General features: G+C 37.5%; 1 protein-coding gene across 2 annotated transcripts in view; it reads left to right on the top strand.

The window, feature by feature from the left end:
• The first annotated feature begins 3,616 nt into the window (after positions 1 to 3,616).
• LOC131152729 (uncharacterized) overlaps positions 3,617 to 16,727 on the top strand; it is a 136,212-nt gene continuing 123,101 nt past the window's right edge. The window contains exon 1 of one of the 2 annotated variants that reach the window (XM_058104568.1): positions 3,617 to 4,182. In XM_058104568.1, the coding sequence (XP_057960551.1) occupies positions 3,833 to 4,182 (350 nt within the window). In that variant the 5' untranslated portion in view covers positions 3,617 to 3,832. The remainder of the gene's footprint in view (positions 4,183 to 16,727) is intronic. The other variant, XM_058104569.1, reaches the window with a different exon arrangement.

Raw genomic sequence — 16,727 nt, 5'->3', positions numbered from 1 at the left:
TCAACCTAGAAGTTCTTCGGTAGCCCTGTATTAAACTTGAGACATTAAGCTCTCTTAGCCAGAGTTTGGCTCATCCTTTCCGCCACACCATTTTGCTAAGGTGTCCAGTGAATGGTAAAGTGTCTCTTAATGCCCTGCTGCTCACAAAACTCCATAAATCAAGAATCAACGTACTCAGTCTCATTATCCGACCTCAAGCATTTGATTCTCCTCCCCATCTGGTTTCCACTTCAGCCTTCCAAATCTTGAACCCGGAAAACGTATCAGACTTATGCCGCATGAAGTATACCCAAAATTTTCGTAAGTAATCATCAATAAAACTCACATAATATACCTGTCCACCCTTTGATGCAACTATAATCGGGCCCCAAACGTCGGAATGCATATAATCAAGAATACATTTCGTCTTGTGTGTAGCTGATTTAAATTTTGCCCTATTTTGTTTTCCAAGAACACAAATCTTGCAAAAGTTCAGCTGATATGATTTCAAACCCTTCAAGAGTTTCCTTTTGTGCAATTCTTTCATACCATGTTCCCCATATGCTTAAGACGCATATGCCACAAGACGGTCTCATCAAATTCAGCATCTATGGCTGCAGCTCCACCTACAACAATAGTTCCCTGCAATGTGTGGATATTCCCATCTAACTTTTGGCCTTTCATCACTGTCAGATTTCCTTTCCATACTTTCATAACTCCACCTTCGGACTTGTAATTGAAACCATTACAATCCAAAGTGTCTAGTGATATCAAACTCTTCCTCAACTCTGGTATATGTCTTACATTGCTCAAGATTCTCACAGCATCATCAAACATTTTTATCTTAACACTTCCTATGTCAATAATCTTACAAGAAACATCATTGCTCATAAGAATTGAACCTGAATTCACTAACCTGTAAGTGTTGAACCACTCCTTGTTTGGAGTAATGTGGTAAGAACATGCCGAATCAATTCTCCAAGAGTTTGTCAGATTATCCGACCCCAATGAAACTGAAAGAACAACGCCATCGTTGCAAACTAAACCTCCTTCTTGAACCACATTTGCTGACTTCGAAATCCCTTCATGCTTTTCAACATTTCCCTTTTTCCAATCCGGACACTTTGGTTTCACATGTCCATTTTTATCGCATTTATAACACCAAAATTTTTTTTTCTTCTTGGATTAAGCACAGGATTTCTAACTTGACCCACTTTTGAACTTTCCTTTGCCACGCTCATTATTACCTTTCACCACAAGTCCTTCTCCTTCATCGCATATTTTCAGCCTTTGATGAAAATTCAGTAAGGCACTAGTTACCTCTTCTAAATCAAGAGTTTCTTTTCCCCACGTAAGAGTGGTAACCAAATTTTCATAGGTATGAGTCAATGGCAAGGAGTTTAACAACATCAATGCCTTATCATCTTCATCAAACTTAACATCAACTCTCATCAAATCACTTATGATTTGATTAAAGGCATTAATATGTTGATCTAAGTTTGATCCTTCAACCATCTTAAGCCAATAAAGATGCTGCTTAAGAAAATGTTTATTATTGAGTGATTTGGACATATATAGGCTTTCTAACTTTCGCCATATAGTCGCTGGAGAATCCTTCTCCATCACACAATAGAGAACTTCGTTGGCCAAACACAAGCGCATTGTAGAAATGGCTTTTGCTTTCAAATCTCCTTATGTTGCCTTATCCATTCCTTCTAGTTGAATGTCAAGTAAAGTCTTAGTCATTCCTTGTTGCACAAGAATATCCTTGACTCTCCTCTGCCACAAACCAAAATTTCTGGTTCCATTGGATTTGATAAGGTCAAATCTTGCAGAAGATGATCCTGATGCCATGACAACAATCACTCTGATACCAATTAGTTGCAAATAAGGATTGGATATAGGATGCACAACGGAAAAAAAAAAAAAAAACAAGCAAATTAAACTCAACCAGTAAATAAGAAACAACAAGCATAACAACAACATTTACGTGGTTCGGCAAAGCCTACATCCATGGAAGTAATGTCACAACAATTTCACTAAGGAAATATCAAAGTACACAATACACTTCACAAATGATCACACTCACTGTCAATACACACCAAGAATGACATATATAATAGTCCATCAGAGGTTTTCCTCCAATTACCCAACCACCCCAACATTCAAATTCAAAATTCAAAAATTTGCTCGCATCCCAGAAGCACTCGTCGACAAGAACATGACACTCGTCAATGAGGCACAAAAGACTACTCGTTGACTAGTCTGGCCATTCATCGACGACTCCATTTTTCTGCTCTCGGTATCTTAGAAACTTTGAGTTTTCCTTGTTTCAGGATTTACTTGTTGACAAGCACATGACACTTGTCGACGAGTCCCTGTTGTGCAACCCCCTTCCTTCTTTTGTTTATGAAACTCCAAGTATAAGAGTCACACCTTAAATAACAGTAACAATAAGTGAGCACAAGTCACCAAATATATGACCCATTTGAGGAGCACCACTTATGAGGTCTGAAGAAGCTCACTTGATGTGCACAAGTTATGCGGCAATAATAAAAAAACATAGTTCACCAGAGCACAACCTATACAATGAGCGCCACTTATGAAGCCTAAAAATGCATGCTTGATGAAAGCTGCTTAGAAAAAAAGATTGAATTACCGACTTGACAAAAGAACTGCTCGAATTGAGTTGAAATTCATTGAAACATTTTGGATTAATCTAAAGATGGTATATACGAGTCGAATTGAGCAAAAAATCGAGTTAGATTGAACCAAATCGGTTTGAAAGTCAAAAAGTGATAGACTCTTGAAAAAGACTTAAATTCCATGATTATACAAAATTTATAGGCATCTTGAGGTACTTTCGAGTCAAGGAAGTATTAAAAAACTCGAGATTAAAAGGGGTGGGGGCTAATGATACAGTATAAAATAATAATAATAAAATTAATAAGATATACTAATAAGAAGTAGAAATCAAGACACCGCAATTATTTTCCAATAAATATCCTTAAAATCAAAATATAATCCCCCACCATCAAAATAATTTACCAATAAATATCAAATCTAATAGAGACAAACCTTCTACAATTATAAAAGGGTCACTCCGGGAAGAGGTAAGGCATTTCAGTATGACATATTTCCTAACTTAAGCATCAGAGCAGTCTCCTAGAGTACACTGGATCCTCTTAAGTTTTTTTTTTTTTGATTCTTGGCAAGCGGTCAAGGTTGTGGTTGATTTAGTTAACTTGGTCAATTTTTGGCTGTAATGGACTCCAAAATATTTTTTCTAAAATTCTAAATTGTACTTTCGATTTATTCAAATAAGGAATTTGTTAAAACGGGATTTCAATGCTTCTTCCATTCTTTGCAAACCCTATGGACGCATTTGATAATTTTAAGAAGCAACATTTTTTTTCGAGTTAGAACCAACACAACATATTTGTTAAATTTATTACTAAAAGAAAGGAAGATTCACCATTTGGACAATTATTTTTAATTAGTTTTTTTTAAAATTTCAAATTTACTTCTATAACTGTTCACTTTTTAATTAGAAAAGTATTAAAAGTATAATTATAACAACAAAATTAAAAACATGATTAACAAAAAATTTATATGCCAAAGCTACAAAATTATAGATATTCAAATTAAACCACCACCGTTAGCAGCCAACATAGCGCTCACGCTTCCTCAGAAAAAGCCACAAGACCAACCTCGCCTCGCATTTGACGAAGTCCCGAAAGTTCCATTTCCATCCTCAATGCTTCCACATATTCAGACAATCCGCTCGCCGGTCCATCCGTAGTACCTCCATCTTCATGGTCTAAATCCCAAGCTTCTGTTCTCGCCGCAAAACATGGACTCCCCGTCGTCGTCGTCGGAGTCGCTCCTCCTGGAAGACTTCGGGCAGAAGGTGGATCTGACCCGCCGGATCCGAGAGGTCCTGATCAACTACCCGGAGGGCACCACGGTGCTGAAGGAGCTCATACAGAACGCAGACGACGCCGGCGCCACGACCGTCTGCCTCTGCCTCGACCGCCGGCACCACGGCACTTGTTCGATCCTGTCGCAGAACTTGGCGCAGTGGCAGGGGCCTGCGCTGTTGGCCTCTAACAATGCCGAGTTCACGGAGGACGATTTCGTCAGTATATCCAGGATCGGGGGAAGTAGTAAGCACGGTCAGGCCTGGAAAACCGGTCGCTTCGGGTACTTTGTCCAATTTTCTGTGCATTAGGATCTGTGGGCACACAGATTATATTTTTCAGTTTGAGAATATTACTTTATTGTCTTTGCTACTATTATATTCATTTTATGAATATAAAAGATGAACAGTTTTAAGGACATTTTAACAACCCGATAAGGAGACCAATAATAGCAGTAGAGAAGAAGTTTTGTTGAGAATAGAAATTAACTTTAACTTGGGAGACAAACCATCAGTCGGCAGCGAGGCTGAGATTGAGGCGCAGAGTAAGTCTTTCTCTTAAGACAATGGTCTCCTTCTATAGTACTTTTCTTGTGCAGCGGAATATGAACTCTTTTAGCGTCAGGATGCAACAAATCCAATACTTTGCTGTGTACTCCACACTTCTGCACACTAGTGTGGAGTAATATAGCTAAAAATTTTATTTTTCATAGAGCACTCAGACCTAGAAAGCTACTGTTTGCTTCTACAGACGATGATCCAAAGCATGTAGGTAGGGGTATTTTTATACATATGATGCCTCGGTCCCATTAAATCTGTGAATATATATTTTTTATTCTTTGGGAATTTAAAAAATTTTAAAAAAACCTTTAAAATATTAAAAAAATATGAAAATTAATTGTGAAAAACTGACAGTTCAATTTTAAAGTGGACCAAAGGACTATTTGAAATTAATTTGTAGCATAAGTTTTCAGTGTATTCAATCTGACTATTGATGCTCACATGAAATCACAGAGGAGTTGATTATGAATTCTCGCATCTCCCCACTTTGCTCCCCTTGTGCAAGTGGCGGTCCTCTTGGCCTAGCCTAAGATAAGGCCAACTTATGCACCCACATTGCTTCGTTCAGTATTTTCTTTTGGGACAACTTACCTGCATTTTTTTTGGTGAAATATACTAATATTCCCCAACTTATTTTAACATAATAATAGCAGAGTATAATTTAAATACTATGCATAATGAAAGTGTTATACAACTTGAACCTTCACTCAGCAAGATAGCAATTAACTATGAGTACTTTTAAGTTGCTTGACACACATAATATTTTGATGTTCTACAAGATGTTAATCTTAGCTCATTATGATCTTGTGTTAATCTTGGTTACAACTAGTAAAGAAAATTTTATTCTCATAGGGAGCACCTCCACTTCCACACTCAGCACCAACTTGTGATTTGTTATCCTTAAAATATTTTAATTGAATAATTTAATTAACATAGGAGTAGACTATAGTATCATATGATATTTTGCATCTTTGGGTTTTAGATCCGTTCTTTAAGAAAACATCTAGATATTTTCTTTTGCTAGACCCTTCGTCAAAGTGTATATAATATTATCACTAATTTTTATGTATCCAACACTTATATCTATGTTATATATGTGAGATCTCACAGTATAATCCAGATTTACCATTAGAAAACATATTGTTTATTCTACCAATAGCTATGTTGCTATCATAATGTTGCTGATAAAAAAAATTGGTGCTATCATAATGTTTTAAGATAGATGTCATTCGTTGATCCCACAAGTATTTTATGCAATAAATTTCCTAGCCAACCTGCTTTTTCACTGGCTAATGCTGAAGCAATAAGTTCAGTTATCATTGTTGAATTAGCAATTATTTGTTATTTTTAATTTTCAATTTGTATCACCACCATCCAGGGTGAAAATAAAGACGTGGTAGACATGGGATCATCGGTTAATGCATTCCAACTTGCCTCATTGTAACCTTTAAGTACAAGGGAATACCTATAATAAAAAGCCATAGTTTATGGTTTTTTTTCTCCCCAAAATATAGCAATATTTCCAGTAATAACATCATAGCATGAGTAATTAAGCCTACTAGTGAATTGAGCTGATACACCTATTGCATATGCAATGCCATGTCTCGTGCGATCAATTGCATATCTTCAACTACCAACCATTTTGCAATATTTCTTTTGTTTATGAATCATATCATCATTTTTAGAGGGCAATAGATGAATATTAGGATCAAGAGGACTGTATGCAGGCTTTCAATAATAATATTTAAATATTTTCAAGAGCTTTTAACGTGATATTAACTAAGGGTCTGTTGGGCATCGTTTCTATTTTTTTTTTGGTGTCAATTTTTGTATAGTGAAGAAATAGATATGAAAATGTTTTTGTTTATGTTGTTAGTTTTCTTTTCTGTTGTTAGTTTTCAACTGTTTGTAAAAAAATTGAAACCTAAATTTTGCGGTTCTTAGTTGTTTCAACAATTTGTTGTCAGAATATTTTTAATATCCGATGTTTTGAATTAAATAAATAATTTTATGCATACATTTTGATTAAAAACAAAATAAAATGATCATAAATTTAAAATATAATTAATTTAAAAATGTCCATAAATTTTCAAAAAGATTTTAAAAATAAAGTCATTTACAAAATATATTTTACTATTATTCAAATGTTATGTACATTAAGATTGTACAAGTAAGGTGAATTGCGAAATATGAAAAATAATTATAAAAAATTGTATTTAATTTTATTATTTAATCATATATATATATATATATATATATAAATTGTTATTTTATTGAAGGAGAAAATGACATTTGTTTAATCAAGTTTTTAATTTGCCCTAGTTTTAGAAATATTAACCAAGCAGGCTTACGAGTTTCGGTTTTTAGTTTTTGTTTTTGGTTTTCATTTCTAGTTTTTGTTTCATAAGTTTTGATAGTGATACCAAACGGATCTAAGAGCATGCATGTTATTATTTGTAGAAACTCACCTTAGTCCCATTATATTGAGTATCTTGAATCTTGGATCTTGTGTTCTTGAACTCAAGACGAGGCATTAGAGCTTCTAGTGAAGACTCCTTTTGCTCATGTCTAAGCGCTTTACCAAACTCCTTCCACAAATTCAAGAGCTTATTAACAGTTGCTGCAATCTCCCATCTCCATTTGTTCATCAACATCGATTCCTTCAGAGTGAACATCCTCTGCCAGCATCTGATGATAATAAGCTTGATCAACGATCAAAGACCAATTTTTCTTTGAGCATTGGAATCGGTAGTATTGCAAGCACGTTTTTTTTTTTTTTTTTTTTTCAATCCATCATCCTCAATGTCATATTTTCAATCAATCCATCATCCTTAGTGCCAAGCTTTAGGAGGATCACCAAGTCGTTGCATTCCATGAAAACTCGTGGATGATATCTGCTATTGGTGCCCGTTGTGCATCTTCACCAGGTACAACCCATTTTCTTCCTCACCCAGACCACTCTTCTGCATTGAGGTTAGATCCTGAAGAAAGCAACCAGATTCAGAAAAGCACACTAAACAAAGTTGCCTACCTAACTTTTGAACAGGGATTAGGTTTGCTGATAGTTGAGGCACATGCAGAACATTAGGTAATGTCAGTTTCCTTCCAAGATGAACTGTTCCTTTTCCTGCAATTACTAATGCTGAACCATCAGCAATTTCAACTTTATGGTTACCAGGGCTAGGTTTATATGAGATAAAAACAGAGCTATTTCCTGTCCTATGGTCTGAAGCACCTGAATCAACAATCCACGTGTTATAGTTATTTGAAGTAGTAGAGAGAGCATAGGAAATTTTACCACCCCCTGTGGAGTTAGCAGTCTCGGCATGGATTTCTAGTAGTTTCATTAGTTCTGCAAGCTGCTTGTTGGTAAAAGCTGACTCAGTCTCCTCCTGTTGTTGAGCACCTTCAGTCATATATGCTTTACTCACCTTTTTACCTTTATCTCTATTAGCTCCTGGTCTTCCATGTATCTCCCAAGAGTGTCAATAGTATGGAGATTTATGGCATCGGGCACACCAAGGATTGTCCTTGTCATCCCCTTTCTTCCTTTTATTTGGAGGTCTATGATCTCTGTTGACTGCCATAGCCATAGATTCTCCACTTCAATCCTTAGTCATGGCCTTTCTTCAGCTCTCTACACTTCGTACCATCGAGAAAGCTTTACTAAGGGAAGGTAAAGGAGTTCTACTAATCACCATGGAGCACACATTATCAAATTCAGATAGTAAACCAGCCAAGAATTTATACATCCTACCCTTCTCCATAAGGTAAGTAACTCTAATTGACATATGAGCATTCTCAAGTTCTAAATTTTGATAATAATCCAATTCCATCCATAATCCCTTTAGAATACTGAAATAGGAGTTAACATCGGAATCACCTTGTTTAGTGTCTCGGATCTGATTCTACACCTCATACATTGAACCATCATTACCTCCACTTGAAAATTCCTCTTTCACAGCTGCCCATAGATCGCTTGCCTTCTCCATGAATAGGTAGTTACGCCCAATGTTTGGTTGCATATTGTTGATCAGCCAGGCCAACGCCTGTGAGTTCTCATCTTCCCATCTCTCTGCTGCAGCTTCATCTTCTTCTGGCCGCTTCTTAGAGCCATCTAGATGTCCCAATTTGCTCTTCCGTCTGATGGTCATCTTGACTGATTGTGCCTAATTGACATAATTGGTGGAAATCAGCTTCTCAAACACCATCAGGAGGTTGGATTGATCATGCTGGCTGTTGAATTGCATAGCTGACATGAGATGTTTACTGATGGTGATTTGTGAGGTTTTTGGTTGCGGGTGGGTAGGGACGTGCGGCAGCTAGGGGTTTGCTTGAGAAGGGGGTTGTGGCTGAACTTCTTTCTCAGCCTGAGAGGGTGGTAGCTGAACCTCGTGGCTGGACTTCTTTCTCGGCCTGATAGGGTGGCAGCTGAACCTCTTTCTCGGCCTGAGACTGTGTGCTCGAGAAGCTGATGGTGGCTAGGGTTTTCCCAGGGATGGAATGTGCGGCTAGGGTTTTTCCAGGACTGTGAGGCTAGGGTGTTAAGAATCTTAGGTTCTGATACCAAGTAGAAAAAACTAACGAATGACTTTTTGTATTATGTTGTGTCTAATGTCATTACATACTACTGCTTTTATACATAAAGTCAGATGCCTATAAATAGAAAGATTCAACTCACACTCTATACATTAATTCTAGGGATTATAGCTAATAAGGCAAGTATATTTAGGACACTCTAATTGGGATTCTTGGCACTCTCTATATTTAGAGTTGCTGAGAATGGTAGCTTTCCATATGCAGCAGATCTTCAACAGTTCAGAATTTGTTTCACATATTTTCTTGCATTGTGATTTTGCATGGAAGGTTTGGAACAAGCTATTCAATTATTTTGGAGAAAGCTGGGTTTGTCCATGGACAGTGGATGAGTTCTTGGCAATATCTTTTGTGGGGGTTGGTAGGAAGAAGGAAGGAATTGCATTATGGAATTGTGCTTTATTTGCTGTGTTTTGGGGTTTGTTGAAGGAATGTAACTTGTGTATATTTTCAGGGAAGAAGTTATCATATTTGCTGGTGTGGGAAAAGGTTCATTTTATGGCTTCCTTATGGTGTGTGGGCAATGGAAATTTTAAAGGGGATGTGTGTTTCAGATGTTCAGCATGATTGGTGGTCTCTTGTTAGGGTGTGCTGATTTTCTTTTGCTGTCTTTTACTTTTTTTGTTTTTCTTTTTTTGTTTTTTCGGGGGAAGATTTCATTAAGGAGATGTCTTCTCTCCATATTGTACATTGTTTCTCTATCTAATGAATTTTTTTTTTCTATAAAATAAAAAGAAAAAACCTTTTCCAGGATTGGATGAATTCAGATCACCCAAAAGAACAACTGCCTCTTTATCAATACCCCTCTCGACATTAGAAGGAATACCGACAAAGTCCACATTATCATGAGTAGGCTTAGAAATAGGTACAATGCCCTTTTTCAGTCTAATATTTAGTCCGGTATGAGTTGTTACTAATAGTATCTTCTTCCACTTGTCCATTATTAGAGGACAAATAAAAACTCTCTTCTCCCAAATGCTGAGTTACTTGTCAGGAATGCACACAACATCTTCTCCCATTCAATTGCAAAAATTCCCTTTGAAAGTTGAGCCCAATTATCTTCTCCTTTCATATCTAAATCAGCCCTCATTTGATCATCCAAAAAACCATTTCAGAATCACAGAAACTGCTTAAATCGTCCTCAGAATCTGAGATCTTTTCCTTGTCATCACCATTCCCATCCCATGTGCTCCCTCAATATCAGATGGTAGTGGAGGACAAAAACCGTTGTCAAAACCACTCACCGCTCTCTTGCCAGTAGATGGATCGTATTCCGATTGGTTGTAAGTGCCTTTCTGATGTAAATACTTAACTTTCCAGGTTGGCGTTTCTATTTCTCTTTGATTTACCTTCCACTATGTGCTTCACTTTCACAACTCTTTCAGCTAAAACATTCCCCTACTCCACCCCCACCCCCCTCACCGAGTTTAACATTGATTCTTTAGATAAGAATGACTTTATATTGAATGTCCGTCTAACAATTATCGAAGGATCTGTCTCCTTCCAAACTTACTATGGCTAGAGGAAGCTGGAACTCAGCTAAATTTCCTTTCTGACCCGTGCTTCCCTCGCCTTTCAGCAATCTAATTCTTTCTGGGCTCTGAATTAATGAGCCCACTTCCTTAAGTCCACAAAGAAGTGGAACATCCTTTTGAGCTGGGTTGGGCCCAGTCCTCCCCTTTTCTTTAACAACCCATTTTTCCATTGTTTTAGGTGGCCCACTAAGGATGGACCCAATCTCCCCTTCCGAACCCAAAGTTGGAATTTGTAAACAGAGTTAAAATTCGAACTGGAAAGGAAGCTTACCTTCTGCCCTGAAATTAAGGGATTCATTTCTCTTGGAAGATCTCCTCCCCCTTGCCAGCGCTGTTCTGACAACGTCTGCTAAGGAGCGCTTCTCCGACTCCCTTGATACCCAACTCCGCTTCATTGTCTGCTTCTCATGGATGATAAGGTTCAAGGAGCCACACTCTGTAGTTCGTAATGCATCCATCATCGTGTTGCATCGAAAACTTCAATAGAGCTTTGAAGAATTTTCTCCACAATTTGCTATTCTTGTCCTCAAGGATTCTTAGGCCTTGTTGCTTCCTCCTTCGATATCCTTCTCTAGGCGAATGAATCTCCCCTTCCCATTGAGTCGCAGATTGATACAGATCCAGTTGCCTCTACCTCTGAGAAGAAGGCCCCTTCAGCTCTTTGATTCCTCTGTCCCTGCACAGATAAGCCCTAGAGACTTTATAATCCATAAAAGCTTCTCACTCTTCAGCAAGATGTAGGAGAAGCGTCTCCCTGAAAATTTTAAAATCCAAATGACTGAGGAATCAATGCAATCTGCACAAAAAGTTTTATGCTCCACCCAAACTGTAGACTGGACTCCCAATCCGAGCGCCTTCTATGTATCATTTATTGATTCATCACCCACCACTTCCTCCATTTTTAACAGTCTCTGCTTGTAATAAGAAATATCTCTTGTTATCCATTAGTCTATGAAGAATTGGTAATGCAGTCTACACCTTATCAAATGGTGGTACAGGTTTGCCATGACATAGAATAGCTAAAGTATGACTAGCATTCAGTAACATGAAATATGAGTCATCAACTTTATGCAGTAGCCATAAGAATTAAGAACAGGTAACTGCTGTCACCTTTTAAACCATTGCTGCTAAAATCATTGTGAATAATCTTTTTTGGTGGGATTGTGATGCAGTATTGCTGTTATGCAACATGGGTACTTTTTACCATCCTTCTCCTGAGCAAAATACCTAGGAGGTTGCTCCATGTAAATTTCTTCCTGTGAATTTCCATACAAGAAGGCATTCTTCACATCCAACTAGTATAAGGGCCAATCAAAATTAACTTCCAACAAGATCTGTACACAAACATAATTTAGTTGAGCAACATGATAGAAGGTCACAAAATAAACAATAGCATATGTTTGGGTGTAACCTTTGCAACCAATCAAGCCTTAAGTTGTTCGAATAGATATTTGATAGTGTAGTCCCAACAACACCAAACCAACTCCTTACTAGGAGGATCCTCAAGTCCCCTGCCCCTTGACTAGTCAAGGCATTCGTTTCTACATCAATAGCATGCTTTACCATAGGGTTAGCAAGCACTTCAACATGCGAGGAAGGGATAGAAACGAGGAAATTGACAAGGCAAAAAAACACATAAGACTAGGAAGGTAAAGAACTAAAACATAATGAACAATAGGATAAGCAACTAAGGACTGCTGAGTATATGTTCGACATTGGGCAAATCCAAGTCACAGCGAGATGGATCTCCAAATGTAGAATTCAGGCAGAAGAGGCGGCTGCATGGTGGTAGTGTGTTTGTGTTTGCTTTCTGTTGCTCATAGGCCCTCAATTGTTTCTTTGTGTTGGTAATTGGTGGATTGGAAAGAGATGCAGAAGATTTCTCAAGAGGGATAAGCGTATGAACAGGAGGATCAACACACATGTGGCCATAAATTTTTCATGGACTCAAAAAGTAGATTTGTCCAAGGAGGACGCAACACTAGAGAAATAAGGTGTCCCCCCCCTCAAAAGAAAAAGTTGATATCAACATTAACATATTTCCTGTGAGTGTGTGGATCCTCCTGTTCCTATCCTTATCAAATGTTTACGCTCATTGGAGACAGAAGAGTTGGGAAAAAAAGGTATGACTCAATTGAGAAGCTTCGTAGGGCAGATGGGAGGCCAGTTAAGTTCCTTAAAAAACTTAGCGATGATCATTTTTTCTTTGAGGATTCAAATGGTTCGAAATTAAGAAAGAAGGTTAGTGAGGAAATTCCTTTGGAAAAAAATAAGAAGGGGTTATGTGTAAGATGAGGAGGGTGATGGTGATTGTGACAAAGGGCTACTCATAGATGAGGTTTATAAACAGCTTGGTTTTGGATCAGATTATTTTGATATTATTGATGTTCCTTCCTTGTAGTCTTCATCTCCATTGAGAGATTTAGAGGGAGCTCTTTGTTTGAGGAATGTTGAAATAGAAGAGATAAGAGACCAGATTGAGCAGAATGAGACCTGCATTGATTTTGTGTCTTGTCTTCAGCATATGATGGATAGAAAATGAATGCAGTTATCTGATTTAAAGGAAAGGAAGCCTGCTTGGATGATGGCGAAATTGAGGATAGGAAGGGGCAATGGGGGTTGGTGAACTGCAATGTTTCATCAATTACGACGAGAAAGGATTGAAGAAAGGTTCTTTTATGTTGTGTTTTGTTTAGGCTTAGGCAATGTTTTGGGTGGTGGGCAAGAGTGATTTGGGTTGTGACTTATGAGCAGTGGTTTGGGTTGTCTTTTAGTTTTTGTTTTTATTTTTGTTTTTTCTGAGGATTCCTTGTCCTCTCTTGTTTGTAATTTCTCTCATTTAAAATATCTTCTTTAATTATAAAAAAACATTCGTGGAAGAATGGGTTTTGGGGTACTTTGGTGTAGATAAATCCAACAATGCATTACTACCCCAACTTTCATGGCTGCCTATTAGAAACTTTTTTTTTTTTTCACTCTTAGAGGTCCGAGGAAAGGATCTCCTTTCCCCCTTGTTTTTTTATCTTGGTAGTGGAAGTGTTGAGCCTCATGTTGAATAAAGCTACCTAAGGATTACTTCTGAAGGGTCTTAGTGTTGGGAAGAATGGGAGTGAAATATAAGTTTCCTATCTTCTTTTCGTGGATGACACCATCGTTTTCTGTGAAGAGGATCCTCAGCAGACCTTAACCCTACGCATTCTGCTTGGGTTTGAAATATTCTCAAGCTTGAAGGTGAAGTTGGGTAAGAGTGAAATTGTTTTGAGTTGGGGACAGCACTGGGGTGCCTCTCCTTGCTAGCCTGGGAGGCAAGCTGGGGGCTTTTCCTATTACCTATCTTGGTCTCCCTCTCAGAGACAAATTTAAAGAAAAAGAAGTCTGGGACCTCATCTTTGAAAGATTTGGGAAGAAGTTGGCTGGTTGGAACAGGAAGTATTCTTCAAAAGGAGGGAGAATTACCCTCATCAAGAGCACTTGTTCTAATCTCCCAGTCTATTCTTTGCCCCTCTTCCCTATACCTTGCTTAGTTGCTTGAAGGTTAGAAGGTATTCAAAGAAGATTCCCTTGGGGGAGCTTGGGTAGGCTTTTAAGTATCATCTCAGCAAATGGGGGCCGCTAGACAATCTATTTAAATTGGAGGCTTAGGGCTTAAATCTCTCTCTCTCCCTCTCTCTACTTTCAACAAAGCCCTACTTGGGATATGACTTTGGAGATTCATGAAGGAAAAGGACCAACTTTGGAGGGGAATCATCACTTCAAAGTTTGGTCGTCAACATAATGGTTACGACCATTATGTTGGAGTTTGAAATTCATCAGGAAAGTTTCTGATGATTTCTTCTCCTTTATCAGTTTTCAAGTGGACGATGGGGACAACATCTTCTTTTGGCTCAATTCTGGTTGTGGGCAAACTCCCTTCAGTTCGAAATTCTCTTCCATTTTCAGCTCGGCTTGAGAGAATGACGCTCTAACAAGTAAGCACCTTCAAATCACAGATAAAATGATCTTTTCGAACATTTTTTTGGTGAGAAAATGTTGGTGATTGGGAAATTGACCATCTTATAGATTCTTATGGCAGTTTGTACAAATTTCAATATTGGAACACTACAAATGATCCCAAATGGCGTGTGGATAAAAATGGTAGATTACGGTCAGATCTTATTACAAGGATGTCATTCTCTTGTTTGGAACTAGCTGCAACTTCCCCTGGAAAATCATATGGAAAACATCGCCCCCCACAAAGGTGGCTTTCTTCATGTGGCAGGTAGCTTTTGGGAAGATTTTTGCCCTCAATAACCTGCAGAATAGGGATTAATAGGTGCTTCTTGTATTTGGGTAATACTGAATCTGTTGATCCTTTTGCATTGTTCCTGCGTTCCTGAAGCAGAGACTTTTTGGGTTACGCCAGAACAATGGAAGACGAGTTATGGGCCTGGAAAGGAGGAATACTTTGCACCTCATTCATGCCAACCTTTGGTTTGTGTGGAGGGAAAGAAATAAGAGAGCTTTTGAAGGATTGGTTGCGCCTTTACATGTTAGTAAAGACCATTGATTCACTACTGTAATGAGCTGGCATGCTGGGTTGTTTTTGATTGACAGTTTTGTAATTCTTGACTTCTTTGACACCCTGCAGTGAGTGATTTCCTTTTGTATGTACTTGAGTGGCACCCCCTTGATGCCCTTCCATAAATTTCTTTTATTGATAAAAAAAAATTATCACGAGAAGGATAGGGAATCATGATAGTACTTGGCAAGATCACAATTAGACTTATATTATTGGAGAAGATTGTTTATTCAAATCAAGGAATATATGGTTCTCCCAACAGAAAAGATGAATGACATCTTCTGTGATGTTGCTTAATCTCCGTGGAATGAGCAGCCATACCCACTTTTTTTGAAAACTCTTCATTATGTGCTTTGGGTGCCTACCACTCTCATTCCCTACCATTTTTTTTATTTTTATTTTCCAGGAGGAGAGATAGTCTCTTCCCCTCGGGCATGGTTACATTTACTATTTTATGCATCTTGATTCCCTAAAGTGGGTGAGTTGCATCCCTCATGGCCTGCTTGTGAGTAGCTTGCCTTTACTTAGTAAGTATGCTGCCTATTTTCTTTATTTGAATGCTTGCCTATAAATTGTTTCAATAATAATATCTTGAAGGCTTGCATAAATTATTGAAATGATTCCCCACCGTAACATGGTGTGGGCATCATTTAGAAGATATTTAAAATTTGGATCACAGTGGTTCAATGAGGTGTAATATCATGTAATGGCTATTATAATTTTTGTTTGATATAACCCTTTTTATTTAGACATAATAATTTTTTAAGTAATATTTATTTAGGTATTTAACCAAAAATCTGTTCATTTTCTACTATTTTTTTTACTTATTTTAAAATATATAATAAAATTTGAAATTTAATTAAATCACCCGAACTGTGGCATCTGTCAGTATTTAGGTGTCATTTGGGGTTATGAAGTCATGTCTTTTTTGCTAAATGCGGTAGGGCTATTCATTTAAAATTTTTGAGTTAAATATATATGTAATTTACTTTGCATATTTTAAAATATTTGATTTTCTCATTTTCCTTGCATAAAATGTAAAGTGGGAGGTGGTTGTAGGGTTCATTTTGGAAGGATCTATGGCTAGGTGAATTTTGCCTCAGTTTCTTTTCTTTCTAGATTACTCTGTGATTCTGTCTCCTGATGCGCTTATTTTGTATTTTATTTACTCATGACACAGAGGTCTCTGGAGCTCAAATTCTATATAAGTCTTAATGATAGGAATACTTAGGATCTTTCTTCTCTCTTACTTTCACTGGCTTCTTTCAAGTACTCTGATGCAGTGATACCAGGGTTTTGTGTTTGGAAAAGTATGGGATTTATTCATCTTAATCATTTCACTCTCATCTCAATCGTTCTCTTCATTCTTTTGCTCTTTATAATTGGTTGTGGAGAGCTAAAGTTCCTTTTTATTTTTTATTTTTATTTTTATTTTAATTTTTATCAATAAAGAGAAAATTTTATTAGCAAGGCTTCAAGGTGATGCCAACCCATGGTACAAAACATCAACCACTCTAGAGTGCTGCAAACATCTTTACATTATATCATTAACAAATTTTCCACTAAGCGAGCCGGAGAC

The sequence above is a fragment of the Malania oleifera genome, chromosome 4 (assembly GCF_029873635.1).
Source record: "Malania oleifera isolate guangnan ecotype guangnan chromosome 4, ASM2987363v1, whole genome shotgun sequence".
Taxonomy (NCBI): domain Eukaryota; kingdom Viridiplantae; phylum Streptophyta; class Magnoliopsida; order Santalales; family Ximeniaceae; genus Malania; species Malania oleifera.
This window is presented reverse-complemented; position numbering and strand designations above follow the sequence as displayed.